We start from the raw sequence: 20,458 nt of genomic DNA, 5'->3' as shown, positions 1-20,458 counted from the left end.
CAGTGACAATCTTCTGAGGCTTCTTTACACAAGACAGAAGCCAGGATTTGCACTGCAGAATGAGCTGACTGGAAACATTGAATTACACTCACTGCATGCACCAGTGCCTTTGGAGTGCCTCTGGCATCATCAGGGCAGGATCCATGCAGGATCAAAAATCACACAGCAAAACCACACAAAATGAGCCACCCCTGCTGCAAAACCTATTTGCTGAGACTTCACACCTCCAGCAACACTCCATTCCTCCACTGGTAACTTGAAGAGAGAGAAACTAAGCACTAATAAAAAATAAATTTGCAAGGTAATTGAGAAGGGACAAAGAGTTAGGGATTATATTTAACCATTTTCTGCCTGTATAGTCACTTTTGGTAAGCTTATGGTAAGAATGGATGAATGATTTTTAGTAGAGTACAATATGCAGAAAGCTTCAGGATTAAAAGAGCTCAACAAAGTATCTCAACTTGTTATCCCTTGTAAAAAATGTCCAATTTTTCAAACAGAGTTATTTTTACTATCTGCTAATTAACTAAAAAGTTGTTGTAAATGTGTTACTGTGGATCCTTTTAGAAATTTTATCAAATGTTTGCCAAAATTTCTCATAAAGCCACAATGCCTCTGCATTTTTCATCTTAAATGCCTTGCTTTTAAACTACTTACAGTCACCAAGCTTTCTTATTTCAGGCTTCTGCTCACTGAAATCCCCATCAAAAGGCTAAGCTATCTCCCCAAAACTCAGTGACAGCTCTTCACAAAGCAAAGCAGTCGACCTTTCCAAGCCTCATTAATCTGTGGGAGCTGCCACAGCCAAGAGCTGAAGGGAAAAGCAGAGGAAACTTGAATTGGAAAATATTTTGACATAATTGACCCAGATGACAAACTAAGCTTAAGCACATGTCAAGCACGGGGAGTGGTACAAAAGCATTGGCTGGGTGACACAGGAAGCTGAACCAAGCCAAGGTGAAGACAGAGCCCTGGGAACTCTGTATATTTTTGTAATTACTGCTCATTGCAAAAAGAAAAGATTCCTTCAGCCCAAGCTCTTAAGTAACAGCAAATAAAAGGTCAGGAATATTTTCTCTTTTTAAAAAAAAAAAAAAATCACACTGTAGTTGGATCTCCTAACGAATGTCTCAAATTAAAGTTTAAGAACAGTATAGTTCACATCATCTGTACCAGTGGTTTGCTCAGTGCTGACATTCTTAAACACTCCTTACTGTCACAGGTGGATTTGGTTTTCTTTGCTTTGTGTGGTAGGGATTTTTCAAGTATTGCTTCATCCTGTTTACAAAAATTACTGTGCCTCGCTTAGCTGAACTGCAAGGCATTTAACTTTTTAAAATTTAAGCTGTTTTTTGTCACTACCCCTAAGTGATGCTTGGTCTTACTTTTGATTTTAAACAGACAAATGTTAAAAAGCACTAAGCAGCAAGAGGAAAAATGATGTTTCTGAAACCTGCACAAGCCTATAGAAGTTACATAATTTTTCTTGCTATATATCTTATAAACTCAGGTAATCTGCTTGTTAGACAGAAAACAGAACTCCAATTCCCCATGGATCAGACCATCACAGCTGGGTGATACAATTTATCTGGATAAGTATCCAGATGGTACCTCCCAGCCTGACATCTTAAGAGCAGACTCCAGTGTTCATTCTGAAATAGGTTAAAACCAGAAAAACTCAATGTTTTTTTTTATTTGGTAGTAAAGTTAATGACCTAAATAGCACAATAATAGGAGGGGGAAAAAGATTCCACACAGACTCTGCTAATTGCTTCCAAGAAAAGCCACAGAAAATATGTAAGGAAAAGTAATACTCATCTGATTCTTAGCAAAACACAATGACACAGGATTTCCTAAAAATTAAATAAACTAACAAATTTAAAATCCAAGAAGGCAGTCATAATGCATCTAAATAAACTAAGATGCAAGACAAATGCAGAGATAATTATCTATGCTATACAGCAAGCCAGGTGAGTTACTTCCAAAAATATAATATCACCACAAAAATCCTAGTGGTCTCACAAAAAATAAAGCTCAAAAAACCAGCCAGTCAAAACTGACCCTAGGTGCAGGAACTGTCAAAACAGTCCACAGAAATACCTACGACACAAATAGTCCAACGAGGAAATACAGTGACAAAGGGTTTCATTTCCTTCATGCTCAGTTTCAGAAAGCTAGATGACATCTAAAGCAAAAATGTCAGAGAGACAAGTTGTATATGACAGCAAGGTGTCATCAGCCTGGCAGAAGCTGAAAATTATATCCCCATCATAGTCATATGGATAGGTCCAATACCTGAATATAAGGGGTTTTTCTTACTAGCACAAAAAATGCATAAAACACATTTCAGAAGAAAATTACAAACTTTGGTACAAGCACAAGAGGATTGTGAAAGACAAAGTGCAGAAAAGGCTGACTGAAACAAGCAGTCAGTCAGATCAAAAGCTGTTGATAAGTCAAGACTGGTGTTCAATCCTGCATAACGAAAAAATTATCCTAATCCATTCCTTCACACAGTCTTACAGTCACTTGTATCCATGAGTGCAAAACACTGCAAAATCTCCAAGCAGCTGAGAACAATTCAGTTGTTGCCTTTTCTGTAACAGAGATTTGGAGGGGGGAATAATCCAGATGACCACTAAAACCTTGAAAAGCCTCAATGCTACAAGAGATTTAGAAAAAGGGGCTGGCGGGAAGCAGCAGGAAGAGCCATCCCCTGGAAAGTAGCTGACAACCTCCCGCCCAGTAAATTTAGCAGATACATTGTATTAGAAACAAAGAAAGTCAAGAGAAGGAACAAAAATAAACTATTCCCCCTAGGAATGATATGCAAGATTGCTTTGTAAAACAAACCAACCAACAAGCTTTTCTCTGGAAAAGCAAAAGGTCACCAATCTTGGTGCAAATACAGCTATAAAAAGTTTTTGGCCAAGTATCAAAGAGCATGTTTACAAAAGGGCAACATTCATTGTAACACTAACCATTCAAATCTCACAATAGATTTCAGGAGAGAACAGGATGCAACGTCAAACATCTGTTATCACGTTATTTTCTTCAGCTCCTCTGCCCAGAAATGACATGGAGACTCAGCCCATCTCCCAAACCTCATGAGAAGCCAGTCAGACGCGGGCCAGAGGCTGCCTTGTGACAGCTCCCTATGCCCAAGACAGATGGAAAGGTCACATTTGAGCAGTTTGCTCATAACCCAGCTGAAACGTCTCACTGAACAGAGTCAGCTGTCCAAACTGCACAGACACATCTGGCAAACAAAGCCTGCCTGGAGGCGATACCTGCTGCACTGAAGCAGGACAGCCAGCTCAGACAAGGACAGCACATCCAGCACTGATGGCAGGGAGCTGGGACTTGCTGTGCTCGTGGCTCTAAAATGCACTGTGCAGACACAATAGTGCCGTCCAAAAATCACCGAACCGAGCAAGCACTGCATGGAACAGAATCGATCTCCTCTCAGGCTTCACAGCCAAAGGGAGAGGCAGCATCCAGAGCTGTGCCTCCTGCCTGCCTGCAGCCTCTGCTCCAGAAGGGCCCAAGAACCTCTGCCCTCTGCACTATCCCAAGAGAGTATCCTACAAGCTGTACAACAGACACTTTTCATCAGAATTACTTACTCCAGAGAGTCTGGAAGGAAAATGCAAGTCTGAAAAGTAAATCATCAAGAATCGCACTTTCGTTTCAAAATGCCTGATGTCGGTTCCAGGGATGGATATCCAAGACATAATGTAGAGAAGGGGAAAATTAATAGGGCTATAAGCAAGAAAAGAAAAATCCTCTCTCAAAAACACCCCAACAAAACAAACCAAAACCCCACAAATTCATCTAGTTTGGATTTATTGCAGGAACACTTGCAGTGGAAATTAATTCATGCCTGTTGTGCTTGAGAAAGTGCTACAGACGATGTTTAACACATTTAGTACATGATGGATGTTGCCTTTTTCTGTCCAGGAAACAAATGTGAAGTTAGAGAAAGTGGGCTATGTTCCCTTCCTGGAGTCAACATGTCCAAGGTTGGACATGCTCCAGAGATGTGCTTCTTGAAACATCTGTACATTGAATATTTGACCAGTTCCAGGCCAGGGGATTTAAACCAACTGGGAATCACAGGCAATTTCCTAGTGCCAGACACTTCTGCAGCTTGTCAGTGATGGGGAATGTTGCACGTGCAGAACTGCACCATGGCAAAATGCTGCATTACTGTACACTGCAGCTTTGGATACCTCCTGGTCAGCATGAGCCACCCTTCACTCTCAGACAATTAACTGCATCAGTAAAACTGTCTGATAGTGCCATGATTGAGGGATACAAGACAGCAACAACATCCATTTTCAACTGATTTTCTTTTTTCCAGACTGCTACCTTCTTTCCCCACCCTCTCAGGCACCAGTGCTTAGGGTGAGACAAAGAGGAATGTTTTCTTTTAAGCAGAGGCGGAGGAAAAGGTTACCTTGTTTACCAGTAACTCTGGAGCACAAAGAACTACTTTGTCTTTATGGAAGAGGCAGGAAAGGTAGCGTTTCTTAAGGGCTGAGGTTTCCAAAGCTGCCCTTGTTGATGTGACTGTGACCCAGAGGGCTGCCTATAACCCCAGGGAGCCCAGGCAGTGAAGGGCTGCTGGCTTCAGGGTCAACACAAGTGCCTCTGCTCCCAGAGAGGATCCACAGCATGCCTGAAAGGATGGGAGGAGGAGGAAGCTGTGTGCAAACTAACACAGGAGGCTTTGTGAGTCAGGAGATGGTCAACAGAGAAGGGGACGTGATCTTACTGCTGAGGAGGAGATACTTTCAAAACACTTAAACAAATGTTTTTTCTTGCACTTCATTAACAATCTGACACAGCTGCAAGACTAACCCATGTGGAATCACTCTGCTATCTTTTTTTTTCCTTTCCTATGCAGTGAAGCTCAGTATTATTATTAAATAACTTCCATTCATGTGTTTTCCATACAACCCACAGTGATCAATTACACTGATTCATAGGCAACGAAATCCAAAATTTTTCTATACTAAGTGTTTCTTAATGCTGAGAGAATATCCCATCTTTACAAGAGTATTCAAGATATAACTGATTTTTCAAGCTTTCTGAAAACTGATGAAGTAGAACTATTTCCCCAGGAAAAAAGGCAAATAGGACAAGAAAAAATCTGTAATGAAACACAAACAGTGAGATAAAGAAAGTGACCTTCCTGAGGAATGAAAAGGAATGTAAGAGATTAGATGATATTTCCATGCATGCAAGTAATTATTACAGTAACAGCAGCTATCCACTATCCAGAGGCACTTTTCATTTACATTGCTTTAATTGCAGTATAAATATTGTTGCCACTTTTAGAAAGACTTTAAACAATGCCAATATTTAAGACCTCACTCCACAGCTTACCTGTCCATCCCAGATCTGTGCTGTGACAAAATAATTCTTTTAATAGCATACAAGAAAACACAAAATTTACTTGATATTTACAAGGTGTTTGCAGGAGCATATAGGGAACAGAAACACTAAGAGCCACTGGATTTTAACACTGGAAATTGGTAAAACCATCAGTTGTTATGTAGGAGTTAAGAAAATGTGAGTGTGAATGGCCTACCTTCACTGCCAAGAAGTTGAGGCCACTTTCATGAGCCAAAGCTTTTGCTATCATGGTTTTAGAGCACCCAGGAGGTCCATACAGCAGAACACCCTTGGGAGGCTGGATCCCCATTCGGATGAAGGACTCTGGATGTTTGAGAGGCCATTCCACTGCTTGCTTCAACTTCAGCTTGACATCTTCTAGTCCTCCTATGTCTGACCAAGATACCTGCAGAACAGAGCATTTTTGCTGAATTCAGACAATTCAGAGCAGAACTATTAAAGTAAATAAATCAAAAGTGCTCTGCAGAATGTGAACTGGTTCTTTAATAAAGTTGTTTCCAATGAGTCACTTCTTCAAAAAGTCTTTATTAAACAAGAAGCACAAGACAGGCCTGTCAGGAATACATAAAGGCATGTGTTATGTCCTACCAAAAAAGCAGTCAGATCTAAAACCTGCCACACCTCTTCCTACAGTGCTGTCAACAAGCCTGAGAGTTTTCTCCACATCTTCCCAGCCTGCTCTTCCTCTGGTCACCATCCACTTCAAATATTAAACATGTCAAGGCACACCTAAATCAAATGATCTTCTGCCTTAAAACACTCTTCCAGAAATTTGCTCAACATTAATCATCCTTCAGCTCTGGAAAGTGAGTTACATGTGAAAAGCAAGCAGGGTGTTGCTGAGAGGCAAGGTATTGCCTTTCCCCCAAGCTGAAACCTGGAGTCACCCTTGGTTTGTCCCTACTTTCCCCGATGCCAGGACAAGGAGTGGAAACTAGAAGTAGACAGTCCCTGAGAAAGGTAATTCAGTCTGCTATTGAAGTGATGAAAAAAAGCATTTGGATGTGGTGCAAACACTTTTATTTAAGACCAAGCAAACTTCAAATCAAATAAAATTTCTCTTAGATTGTCAGACTTCAACGTAGAAGAAAATTACAAAGAGAGCAGAGAGCAAACAGCAAACGTAACAAAAGTTTGTGTTTATGAGTCAGATATTAAATAGTGTGACTATTCATAGTCACATAGTGTGACTTTAATTTCATTTAAGAAGATGTATTACCTACCCCCATAGCTCTTGATTCTATGTAGGAGATTTGTAACTGCACAGAACTAAATCTGACACTCTTAGACAACTTTTTCTGAGGGCAGAAGACAACATAAGGAGACAACATTGTTCTCCTTTTTTCAGTATCAATCCTTACTTATACCTGGCAAATTATGGACTAGTCATCATGTCTTTCTATCTAGACAAAGATTTTGACAAACATGAACAAGAGCATCTTGAAATTAATTAGGCCATCGTGAATTCCCCTTAAGTTTCAGCAATAGAAGGCAAAATCTATTAGCAGTACTTTACATGCACATAAAAAGCCAGGGAGAAAACACTTAAATGTTACTTTTACTCTCTTAAATATTCAGTCATTTACCCTCTGCAAATATTCAGTCTTCTGAATATCAGTCAGGCATTGTTCAAGTGATTTTTCAGACCCACTACACGGCATTTAAGACCAGCACAAGTGACAGAATTGAACAGAAAAGGTGAAGTAAGGTCACTTTACATGAAGGTTGTTTTCAGCAGTCTGGAGACTTAGAATAAGTCTAGAATGCCTACAATTTAAATTCTGACAGTACAAGGTGAGGAACTGGTGCTGCAATAGTATTAAAAGCAAAAATAGCTAATAAACCACTACGTTCACATTCTGGTGAATTCTAAACAGAACAAACTTGTCCTCATTTCAAAAGGAGAGAGATAAGTGTTGGGGAGGGAGAGGTGAGGGAAGAGAGGTTGGGGAACAGTCTACCAGCAACAGTTCCACTGCTCTCACCTGCACAGGATCTCAAAGGAGAGGTCTTGCAACACCAGCAATGAGGTGTGATGTTCTGTCACTGTGGAAATGGCTTTAAAGATTAGCCTTGGGGCTGGGCTCACACACACAAAACCAGCTCTCTGCTACACCAACATTTCATTACTGCTGCAATCTCTAGCTCCCCCCAGGTCAACAGAACTCAGAGTGCAACACAGAGCAGCAGTTCCCCAGAGGTTATTAAGCACCAGCAATAAAGAAATAAAGCAGACAGGCAAAGGATGTCTTATCCAGAATCTTTTGCCTGCAAAGACACAAATCTGAGTGTTGAATTACACTAAAGGGAGTGAAAGAGGCAAGCAAAACCCATAGCACTCTCTGAAAAAAATTTCATAAAGACCCACAGGAGAGGGAGGAACAGCAATTGCAGTGCAACTCTCCAAAGAACTGCAGTATTAACTTCCTGATTTATAATGTGCATCGTCTCTCCCCTAAATCCTTGCTGCAGAAAAAGCAGCCTTCAAAAAAGGTTGTAACACACAGCAAAGTTCAAGAAAGGCTCTTTAAAATGGAAGGCAAGATGGTACACAGAACTAGGCAGCAAGGATTTTACATTTGCCTTGGTCACAGCCAACACAATTCAGACACAAGAGAAAGGAATTGTGGTTTTATTCAGAAGTTACTTTGAACTCCTGTCATTTGACTGGCACATGGCTACTGCAAAGCAATGAACTATGGAAGAGCCCACCATCTAAAAAATGAAGCTGAAAATCAAAAAAATCTCATGTATGTCAATGGTTTTACTTGTAAGTAACTACATGGGCCAAAGGCCCATCCACACCAAAGGGTTGCCAAGTGAGTACTCCATCTGCAATAAATACCTAAAAAGCTGATATTATAAATGTAGTTCAAATTCCTGTCTTCTCTTTGGGGAAAAAAATCTCACATAATTTATAATTTATTTAGTGTATCAAGTTATTTTTAGCAAGGACTTTTTAGATTGCAGTATTCACAGAATACTTTGAGATGGAATGGACTCTAAAGATCATCTAGTTCCAAACTCCCTTCCTTTGGTGATATGGGAGGACACAAAATCTGTTGCACCCAAATTACTTTAGAATCTACTTTAAACTCACCCCAGACAGCAAGCAGATGGCTTGAAATTTACCCTACACCTTCAGAGAATACGCATTGCTTTGTGGAAATGCAGGTCCTGTCAGCACAAAAATAATCTCCACTAGGCTGTTAATAAAGGAATGAATTCCAGTAGTACTCCAATAACTCAGTGGATGTTTAACAAATAAAACCAAGTGACAATCAAGGAAAACAATCACTAGGAGGGTGGTTTAGTGGACAAGAGGAACCTGAGAAGTAGGATGACCAGGACTGAGAACAGATTTCCTGCAGTATCCCAAGACCTTGCTTCTACCTGCCTGTGTTGTGCCATTGGGCAGCATTCCACCTGGCTCCGAAGGGACTAGAGTGCCTGAGAGGCACAGCAAAGGTATAACAACCTGAGTACACGAGCAAGGCAAGAATCAGTAACTCTGGCTCTCAGCAGAACCACTTAGCCTTGAGGATACTGGTGCCATGACACCATTTCCAGGAAAAGCTGTTTGGGGCCAGCCCAAGCAATTCCACCCTGCAGAGCATGGGCCCTTAGCAAGCCAAGTGTGACATCCGAGCTGGCTGCGTGCAGCATCCGGTTCACGGATTTCATTTCCCATTCCTATAAGTTTGGGAATAAGGGTCTACAGTTGTGCAATTTAATTCCCAAGTGACTCATTTTCATGCAATGAAACAGAAATATTTTCTTCCAGGGCTTGGGGAGCTGCTGAGGAACACCAACACAACTGCTCACAGAATCAGGATTTAGTCAGATTAAATAGAAAATTTTTTTGCTCAATCTTCTTAGCACAGATCAGAGCTGCCTTAAACAAGGTCACTTCCCCAGCCCAATTTATGTTGGGTCTGCTACTGAAATACTATAATATGTAATTAAGAAAGGGCAGTGAGCATGGTAAAGATGAACCTGGCACCACCAAAGGAACTGTTCATATAATGACAGTCACTTGACAGGTGACTGTTTGGCAGTCATAGTCAGCCTACAGCATTGAATTCTGCCTTCATTTAAAACCATATAATACCACTGAAGACATTCAGGCCACATTTACATAAAAATCAGAACAATCAAACTGTTTACAGTTTGTTTCAACACACTTTGGCTACAAATGCTAACAGTTGGTTTCTGCTTTAGTTTGTGTCTGCTTCCCAAAAGGCTCCAGATTCCATGGCTGTTCCAGACCTTCCTTGAACATGCATCTGAAGGTTTGTACCCCATTAATCCACTCAGCATAAAAAACTAGAGATCAGGAAACACGATCCTGCACTCCCAAACTCTTCCTGGAGCATTAGGAACCATTCTGCAAACAGTTCTTCACAGTAATAAATAAATAAACAAACACCCAAACAGAAAGATGATGCATAACATTCAGTAGTAACCTGAGGCTTCCACTCCATGAAATTCCTCTCTTTTTGTGGCCCTGACAATGCTGCCACAGCACTGCACAAAACAACTTACTTTTGGCACATCAATTGCCACCTCCCTCATGGCGCTGGGCCTGACATCCCTCATCCCCTGCAGGAAGTCGTTGAAGGCAATCATCACTGACCCAGCCACCGCAGTGTCCCCCAGGCCGGGCCTCCTCCCCAGCGCTCTCCGCAGCGCGCACAAACCTAGAGAAACAAGGAAACATGGAAATAGGCAGGCTTCCTCCTGGTTCTCATGAGCACAGTGTTCCACACACAAACACACTAACATACTGCAGCACTGGGAAAGAAATGATGCTCCAAAGTGTCTCAGTGCTGGACCTGAACTACGTCAAAAAACATGTTAGACATTTCGGAAAAGAGAGCACAAAAAAGGGGATTTAATAACCACAGATAGAATATAAATTGTATCAGTTCCAACAGATAGAATGAAACAGCCTTGTTCCCCTTTTCCCAGAGATGAAACTCTCCACATGTCCATACGTTGATGTGAACACATTTTTAAACCACAGAGGAAGCAGGACAATGAACATTCAAGGAGATGTTAAATCAGCTCACAAGAAATCCACAAACTCACCCACTTCTCTATTATCTGGACAGTATCTTCACAACTTTTAAAAAAAATCTGATGAGATTGCTTTAACTTCCATTGGAACCATATTTTCCCATATAATAAGATGCCAGACACCTGCATTTTTCTTGATATGGAACAAACATTCCCTGTGACACTCAATAGCTCTTTGTTCCCTTCAGCAATTACACTTTTCAAAAGCAGGCAGAGCTTTTACCCACTCTTTTGTTTGGACAAATCACTCACATACAGTATCTATAAATCTTGATACTAATTCCTAGTTCCCTCCTATAAATCAATCCCTCAGAAGCCACACAAGTCCCACCTACTCACACATCAATATTCCTCAGGCAGGGCCGAGAGGTACCATTGGCAGCTCCCAGGCATTCCCAAGAGAGCAACTGAAGCTCCTGTTGTGTAAGATGTCCAAAAGCAGGATTGCTTCCCCTCTATAATTATCCCTTTTAAGGCCTAATATAATTTAGAGTTTTATTGCTTCTGCTTCCAAACCTGTCCAGTGACTGAAAATGTTAAACGGTTTTTTTTGGTATATTATTACACGATGAGTATAATTTTATGTGCAGGTACACACACATCCAGATATGCAGTATCTGTTGCCATGCGTTCCAAAACAAATGAAGCACTTCATACCACACCAGCTCACCTTGCATGACCATAAAAAGACAAACATTTGTTAAGTCTCTTCTATATTTAACCAAACAAAACATCAATTAGTGCTACATGAAAGGACAATAAAAGGGATAAGCCGTTTCTGAAAATAGACGTGGTTTTAACTTTCAGCAGATTGTTGTCTTTTTTTTTCTGCAGAGGCACTGGTAGATGCAGACATGCAAAGTTTGTGACAATGACAGGAATTCTGCATTTCCTACAATATATACAATGTGTGAAGAGATCTAATACGTCCCCTGTGAAGCAGTACAGCTGGTGTCTCTCCATAAAGCGCCAATTACGGCAGAGTCAGAGCACCTGCATCCAATACGCAGGCTCTTAATACAATAACAGAAAGGAAAAAAGTTTGTATTTCAGGTTTCCCCTTGCACAGAACATCCAAAACTAATAAGATATATAAATAAAAACATTCCATGAGGCCAAGGAGAAAAATGAAAATGTGGTCACCAGAGGACAAGTATAAAATGTAACTGACTCATTTTAACAACTCAGGCAAATTTCTCACCCACTTCTTCCTTCCTCGAAAGAAGTTTATTTTAAGCAAAAAAAACCCCAAAACAAACAACTTAAATGAGACAACATCGATTCACCCCCCCAGATTTAAAATTTATATCCAAACAAATAGCAAACTCAACATACTATTCCAGTGTCATTGCAGCTAAGACTTTGTGGGGTGGGAGTGGGCATTGAGGTCCAGTCTTCTAATTTCTTTCAGGGCAGTTAATTCACACAGGAATCTCAGTTAAAAAAAAAATGCAAGTAAATAATATCACACAAAATTAAGGCATAGAGAAAGCAAGTAAAGGATAAAGATATCCACTCATTTCTATACCTACTCCACCAAGTACTCATTTGAGGCATTTTAAATGTCATAGTTATTTTTTTTCCCTGACATGAGTACCTCTTTAAACCAAGCACGTTTATTTTAAAAATTGAGAGAGAACACCAAATAAAAATGCCCAAGGAGACCACGGCTCTTAAGGTTTGTTACAGCCAGTGCTACAAGTACTGTGTAGGAGTACAAGTGAAATTTCAGTCCTCAGCAGTGAGTTTGAAAGGCAACAGCCTTGATCCAGAACAGGAATAAAGAGGTCACAGCTTTCCAAACAAAGCCGGAATTCATTTCAGCATGTGCACGCACACGCCACTGCACAGGTCAGCATTTAATTGAAACAATGTTTTACATTAAAACAATAATAAAAAACAGATTGAAAAAGAAAGCATGATTCTTCCTGTTTCCTCCTGTTATCATAATCATTCTTTCCTGCACTTCAGATTGACCTCCAGCAAGAGGGGTGGGGGAGGGAGCCTCAGTAACAGGAGAAGGATACAGCCAGTGGCTTGCCAGAGGCAGGAAAACACATCCTTGTCTCGAGATGCTGAAAGATGGATTTAATGTAAGGAAATGCAGGGTAGGATGCAAACCCTGCTGCCAGAAGCAGTGCAGAGGCAAGAGACAGAATCTTACAGCAAAGCCATGTCCCCCACTACACAAGTTATAATGCAGATACAGACAGGAACACCTCAGGAAACATCAGGCACCTGGGTGTCTTCCACGTGGGAATGTTTTGGGTCGACCATAATGTCATTGCTGTGAACTGGCTCTGAGCACAGCACTTGTTTCAGCTCTGCTTGCTGCTTTTCAGATGTTACTCCATTCTTCAGGGTTAATGAGTTCCGATAACTCCTTTGGCAGTGCCTGGGGGGGCTCAGAAGTGGGAGAGTGGGTTTTCCCTGTTTTACTACAGTCCTGCATGAGGGGAGGAAGGACTGAAGTGCTGAAGGGTCAGTGGCACTTTACACAGGCACAAGAGTATTTTGAGTATACACTATTTTGAGTAAAGGGATAGTGAACAACACCGATCCTCAGTGAATGGAAAACCCCGGTTTAAACAAAAAAAATAAATAAAATAAAAAGGAAAAGGGAAAAAAAAAGAGCAGCGTAATAAGGCATGCATGATTACAAACAATGGAAAATAAACAGTTTGTTCCAGCCCAGCAACTGTGCGCTCTACCTCACCAACTCATCCTGTCTGTCTAGAACAGAGGAAACCAAGTGGACAGAGGGGAAAAGCCCAGCAGAACGCCCTGTCCTGCTACAGATGATCCTTCTTTGGTGCCAGGCTATGCACAAGGTCGACAGCATTGCCTGCCTGTAAGATTTTCTTGCTCATAGCTTGGCTAAGTTTTGGCACATTAGGTCACAATAACAAATATCTGAGCCTAAAAATAGATCCCACGACACTGCTATTATTTGTCAGAGTCTGTGTATAATTACACACTGCTGTAAATAATAGGAAGCAGCCACTCAGAATGACCAACATATATACTTTAGGTTTCCAAAACAGAATATATACACAGCACTTGAGGAAATGAACTGAGCCCAACAACATGGTTAATCATGCATCTTTTACTGCTCATCAGCTACTCCTTCTGCAAATCCATCCTGTCTGGACTTATTCCACCAGAATCCCAACACCAGAATTTTTAAGCAGCTTCAAAGAAATTGTTATCTTCTTGTAAGGTTGTTTACAAGAGTAAATGTTTCTTCTTTCTCTGCTGATCTGGCATTTCTCTCCCAAATTCTTGTGGCCAAACCCAGATGACACACACCATTTCTCCCTGTCAGATCCAACGTGATCCTCTACCACATGGCTGGCAGTGGAGGGCTCAAGAGAGGGGCACGGATGGGTAAGACCCCAGCTTTCTTATGGCACTGAAGGGGACATCTTCCTCTACTTCCAGATCTTTACATACCACACTTCAAAATTTAACAGGTTTATGCATAGAAAAAGCATTTCATATAACTTAAAGTCAGTTTAAATATGTATTTTAAACTTTTTTTTTTAATTTAACCCGTACATAAAAATGCATTAGGGAAAAAAAGTCAGGAAGCAGAAACCTTGACTTTTTGCTCTCAAAACCATATTCTGCAATCTGTCTTTAGCTGCCAGAGCTATATAGGAAAAATCCCTGAAGAACTTTCATGCACTGGTTGCACAGGAAAGATAATGCCCTTAAATCCCTTGTAACCATAACATTGCAAATTCACTGGGCTAACCTGAGCACTAACCTAGTGCATGGATTATATCCACGATTTATAGTCCTTCCTGAAGAGCCCTGACATTTGCTGGAACATGTCTGTGGAGCTGCTGAGAGGTGTGACAGGGGAGGGCAAGGAAGGAAGGAAGGAAGGAGGAACTGCATTTTCAGAACTTCTTTCGTAGAGGAAACGCTTTATTCACAGATCAGGTACACACACACGTCATTTATCCCGACACTGTGACAACAGAGGGAAACAAGGAATACCAGACTGCCTGTTCCTAGCCTGCTCCCAGACATAAATGTACCTAAGGGTGGTCACACGTGTGTGAGGAGAAAAATAAGCTTTTCCAGGCTACCAGAACAGCAAGGGCAGAAAGACAATAAGCAACAGCTCATGGCTAACTGCCCAGTCTAATTGTAATTAGGAATGTTGGCAAGGGATACAACTAAAAATTAAAGTCAGGAGACTCATGAAAACTTTGCCTGAAAATGTTTAAGTGGTATCCCCCAATAGTGACCAATCATTCCACACACAAATGCCTACTAACTGCATTGCCACACATGAATAACATCATTTCTTTCATACCACTCAAGCTGCAGAAGCAAGAACATGGTGACATCTGCCAAGAAGGTTCATTTAAAATATTAGTTATAGCTTTTGATCAACTCTTCTGAAAAAATAATCCCCATTTCCTGCTTATATAAATATCAGGAGGCAGAATGGGATGTGCTTTAAACAGATTATTAAGTACTCAAGCCACAACTGTGTGCATGAAGTCAGCAATCCCATCATCCAATTAGCTGCAGATTTTGGATAAACACACACTTAAAATTAGTTATGATGAAAACCAAAAGTTCACATGCCCTGACTGCAGTGAGTGCAATGTTCCTTGTGCAAAACCAAAAATCAAGTACCATTACAAAACAAACAAAAAAAAAAAAAAAACAAAGACTCTCTTGAAGAAAAAAGATTTTCTTGAAGAAAAAAGCTCCAAAAACCACCACAGCGTGCACCAGCATTGCTGTAGATGTAGCCAGTTCTGCAGAAAAGCCATCATTCCAAGCTGCTGCTGGAAGAAACAATCCCAAAATCCATGTTACAGAGGCCAAAAAAGCCACATTGTTTTGCCATGTGTGTGTGCAAGCAAGGGCCCATTTGCTCCTAACCTGCTCAGGCAATTGCATTGGTTTAGAAACACCCTCTGCTTCAGGGACCCGAGTTAAACACCACAGAACACAGCACCAACTTCACACTCTTAACACTGAACATGGGCATTGGATTTTCTTGCTTTCCTTACACCATAAATTAGAGTGATGGAACACAGTGCCAGAAAACTCAGTTGTCCCAGTCCAAAAATTCATTTATATCTTGACTTTTATACCATGTCTGTGCTTTTCAGTGCATTTCAAAATCCAATATTCTGCCCTTTCTGCAAAAATTTCATAACACTTTTTTCTAATATTGACCATCTGACTAGATATGTTATTAATATTCCCCAAACTCCCACATTTTCTTCATGACCTTTTCACAAAAAGGCAAGCAGCCTTTCCCACCTCATTTTGAATGTCACATGGGAACCAGTACTCAGACAATGCAATAGCAGATTGTTTGCAACAGCACAGCTTCAATATTTGTCCCTGCTACTAATAAATAAATAACAACACAGACATGGCATTTTCAGTCACTTTCCATAAGGGAATAAAATAATTATAGCATGTCAAACAGATTTGAAAGGGGAAGCACTGCAACTGCAGTCAGTTAATTAGAAAGCAAACCAAAAACCACCCTGCAAAACAAACAATCCCATTGCCTTGGTCATCAACTGCCTCTGTCAAAATCTGCATTTTCAACAGCATCTCAAGCCCACACTCGTACATCTAGCAGCACAATCCAAGGAAAATATCTACATTTGCCGCACACCCCCAGCAGAACCCGAGTCCAGACAGTGCTGGGAAAGGTTCAGAACCTTTATGGCTTCAAGCAAGGCAGGATATTCCTGATGCCCTAACACTGGGCTGTTTGGTCAGGGCTGTGCCGAGCTGAAAGGAAGAGCTCGATGGCAGACAGGAGGCTGGGAAGGCAGGGGCTGAAGGCAGCGTTTGTGCGGCTCCAAGAGCAGTCGGGGCTGCTCCTCGGGGCGCACAGCGCCGCGCTGCTCGGCACGTGGGCCCGCACATTGGCTCATGTTTCCTGCAGGTGGCCAGGCCACCAAACTGCAGGGGCTGGGGGGGAAAAGCCTCACAGGTCTAACAAAGAGACATTCCTGGGCTTCGGGGGAATTCACTTCACCCCCAGTGACAGGGAAAACCAGACAGACCTTCAGTTGATTATTGATTATTAATTCTTACTTTTAATGCAAGTGGTCTGCAGAAAATCTTTTTTTGGGGGGGTAGAAGATACAGCAGGAAGTTTCTCGGCTCCAACAAAAAGCTAAGTACAGTATGCTCCTAAATAAATAATAAATCACACCTTTACAGATCTAATATCCACACAAAATCATTATGGATTAAAGAGCATAAAGCCTCTCCATGCTGTGTTATTCGCCAGAATGCAGGGAAAATTAAATGGGCAAATGAACAGCACAGACAAGATCTCCAAACAACAGGACTCAAAATTATGAGCACAAGACTCACAATTGTTGACCAACAATTGACTCTGTTCACCATTATCACATGCCTGTCAAAATGGCTTCACAGATCCAGCAGAGTAATGCTGATTCATACTGGTCAAAAATGCATCTCAACCTCTTATTTCTCTAAGATTATTTTGTAACAGACAGCTCAAGCCAGCAAACCATTCTAATCCTAATGGCTAAGCAGGTTGATACCTTTTTTAGGCAATTAAAAAAACTTCTGATGCAAAACAAAGTCACCAGCGCCTCTTTCACAGAAGTCTCCAAGTCCCAGTGGTTGCAGCATCCTTACTGGAAGCAAATCAATGTTCTTGCCAGAGTGACCACTATTTAAACAAAGCCATTTGTTCTTCCTCTCCTCATGATGCTATCTTATCACAGCCCAAGTGTTTTATATCAGCACACTGAAATGATGTGTAATGAACAAGGATGTTCAAGATAAATTCTGAGAGTCACAAAGCAAATACTTCCTTTCTCTGTAAACAATATGACTGAACCCACTCCTTGAAGAAATCAAGCTATATTTATATTCACCCTCCTGAAATGCTACAGGCAGCCATAGAAGGATAAGTTTATAATAAATTGCTATATTTGGAAACCTTTGTTGCTAAGCATCTTCTAACATTCAGTACAGTTTATACCATTCATGTCCCTGCTACATAATTAACATTTCATATGTTTTGGTTTTTATTAAAAAAGAAGTACAGTGCTTATCTTCACCAATAAATTAAAACCATTATAGTTTTTTAGGTAATTAATAAAAGACCACGTGGCAAATTAAATAAAGGAGAAGCATCAAGATCTCAAGGTCATACAAACACTGATATTATATGCCAGGATGTGGCAGTCTATCTTCTACATACTCCTCTGCTTGAGATAAAACGATCCAGAGGGCAGCTGTTCACACTAAAAACCAGTCTACTAAATAATTTAGGATACAGTAGACCTCTCCCAACCTGAAGAACATGAATTTCTCAGCTACACACATAAATCAGCCCTTTTCCTGTCAAGAATTCTGTGTGTGAATCCCTTGGATGGTACTCAAGTCCTCAGGAGTCTGCCAAGAGGAGCCCAGTACAAGCTGATGTCCCCAGGATGTGGCCCAGTGCCCAGCATAGAATCTGCAGGTTTATCACATTTGGCTGTTATCTTCTATGGAAATCTCAAGCATCTCTCTAGGCAGTAGAGAATCACAGCAAATCTTCATTTCTCCAGTGTAGCCATGACAGATATTGTAACCTGGACATGTAGATATCCTATAAAAATCAGCTTTATGGTTTCATTTTTGTGAGAGGCTAGAACTGTATCTTCAGTTTAGCTTCTTTATAGAAATAAAACCACTCTTAGCTGATTATTAGAAGCATCTCCATATATAGGTGTCATGAGTTTTGGTCACAACACCCTGTTTGGGAAAGTCCAGATCACACTGCACAGATTCTCCAAGTTTCTTATCCTCTTTTCCTCTCCCTGCCCATCCCAGCACACATAACACCAGAATTCTGCACACACCACAGTCACAGGGGCCTAGAAACATTCAACACAAAATGGACATTACAGGCCCCCAAAACTTCTTCAAAATTTCCATGAAAATGCAGAGTTGCTGAATAGAACATGAAACTTGACTGTCTGACCCCAGCAGTACCACTAAGCAAATCTTGCACTGGAGAACAAACAACTTCTGCCAAAAAAACAGTTGGAATATGTTTAATTCTACAATGTTTATTTACTTTCCATCAACAAATGATCTTCAGAATTATATAGAAGGCAAACATCAAAGCTTTTATAATGAAGTATCTTGGGAAACCTGACTAGAGATGCAAAAGCCCTACAAATACTACATTTACCATGTTACTAATTACTGCTCTCTTGGTTTATATAAGCAGTATATACACAATATATGTGTTAAAAAAACAGAGTTGAAGTAGAAAGATAAGGAAAGATGAGTCCTCTGGAAAATTATCTAAACTTTGTATTAAGAGTATAAACATATTTAGCTTGCAACCTTGCAGTCTTAACAGCCCCAAACCTAAGGATATAAATGGGGTATGCAGGACTCAAGAGTCTCCCACAGACCACAAGAGAAATACAATCAGCAAGCAACAGTAATCCTGTGCCAAAAACTGAGCATGTATTCCTGAGTTCTGAAATCCTTTCCCTAAGCTAGTTTCCACATTTCCCCTGTACTTAGATATACATCAAGTCTGAATGTAGCACAAATAAACTTAACATTTGTGAAAGAATTCTTAACTCAGATGTTGTCTCAATGCTAAGCATTTTAGAAATGTGCATTAGATGTCCTACCTACATGTTTATACCACATTTTATGATGTAATATACATATATATGAAACGTTATGTTCAATTCTAAGGCCTACATCACCAAAAAAGTTATTGACAAACTGGAGGCAGTTCAGAGAAAAATCCACACAATTTCTCGGAAGGCAGGAAGGACTTATTTATGAGGAAAGATTAAAAGAGCTAAATATTTATAGTTTGGCTCAGTAATGAATGAGGAGGTAGGGGACATGAGAACAGCCTAGAGATATCTGAAGGGTGTAAACACTAAGGAGGGAGAGCAAACGTGTTATACAAGGATGTAAATAGAAATAATGGGATAAAACTAAACAAGGGAAGCTTAGGCTGAATATCAGAGAGCATTCCTGGACAGCAAGCTAGCTTGGCCCACAGCAGAGTTTCTGAAGTGAAGCAATAGGAGCCCATGCATCTTGGAACAACACAAAAAACTAGACAAAACACTGGAAAATTTGCCATTTGAAGGAATCGTCCTCTGCTGAGGAGAAACAGTTTATTATAAAAGTATTTGCTAAGCTTAACTCCAGTAAAAGCAGTAATGTTTTACAGGGTGTTGAAAATGTAATATAAAAAACAGATAAAGAGCATACCTGGAAAAAAAAAAGAGAAAAAAATACTCCAACTAAGAACATTCCTTAATGATGAGCAACCTAAATTCAGTTTATGTAACAGCTCGACTGACTCATGCTTGTGCAACTTCTTGAGGAGGAAAAATTCAAGTGGGCTGCAAGGAGTTAACGGCGCTGGTCTGTATTTCCCCAGCAGAGGTCACCCCACCGTAACAAACGCCAGGGCAATCCGACAGCACGGATTCAAACTCGAAGAAAGAAGTGCAACAGGAAGGAGACATCCTCCTCCCCTCGTTCCCACCACTGGCTTTGGATGCAAAGCTCCTGGATAACACCATGTCCTGCAAGCAGTCACAGGTAAGATGCCTGAAGGGTTTTGTCTATGCAATGCTCGACCTGCACAACATTCCAGATTTATTTTCTAAGAGGTCCTCAAGAAGTGGGTAAATATCATCTATTTGCAGCTGGATTATGAAGACATCTGCACATGCATAAGTAAAAGCCTCAGCTGGGTCATGTTTGGAATTGAAACCACAACACTTCTCACTGAGAACTTGAGATTACATTAGTTAAGTGTTTACTAGTTGAGCACTGAGACACAGGCAGACTGACAGGCTTCCAAAAACACAGGGGAAGGAAAATAAAAAGGGAGTTTATCTTTTTTATTAACAAATATAAACAAGCAGGAAAAAATTATGTTTTC

At 40.6% G+C, this 20,458-nt stretch overlaps 1 protein-coding gene across 1 annotated transcript in view; it reads right to left on the bottom strand.

Moving 5' to 3' along the window:
* The window catches only part of AFG2A (AFG2 AAA ATPase homolog A), a 161,570-nt gene that overhangs the window by 130,852 nt on the left and 10,260 nt on the right, over positions 1–20,458 (bottom strand). Inside the window, 2 exon segments of the mRNA XM_063157072.1 lie at positions 5,597–5,806; positions 9,967–10,121. Of these exon segments, the coding sequence (XP_063013142.1) occupies positions 5,597–5,806; positions 9,967–10,121 (365 nt within the window).

This window comes from Melospiza melodia, chromosome 5, assembly GCF_035770615.1.
Source record: "Melospiza melodia melodia isolate bMelMel2 chromosome 5, bMelMel2.pri, whole genome shotgun sequence".
Taxonomy (NCBI): domain Eukaryota; kingdom Metazoa; phylum Chordata; class Aves; order Passeriformes; family Passerellidae; genus Melospiza; species Melospiza melodia.
This window is presented reverse-complemented; position numbering and strand designations above follow the sequence as displayed.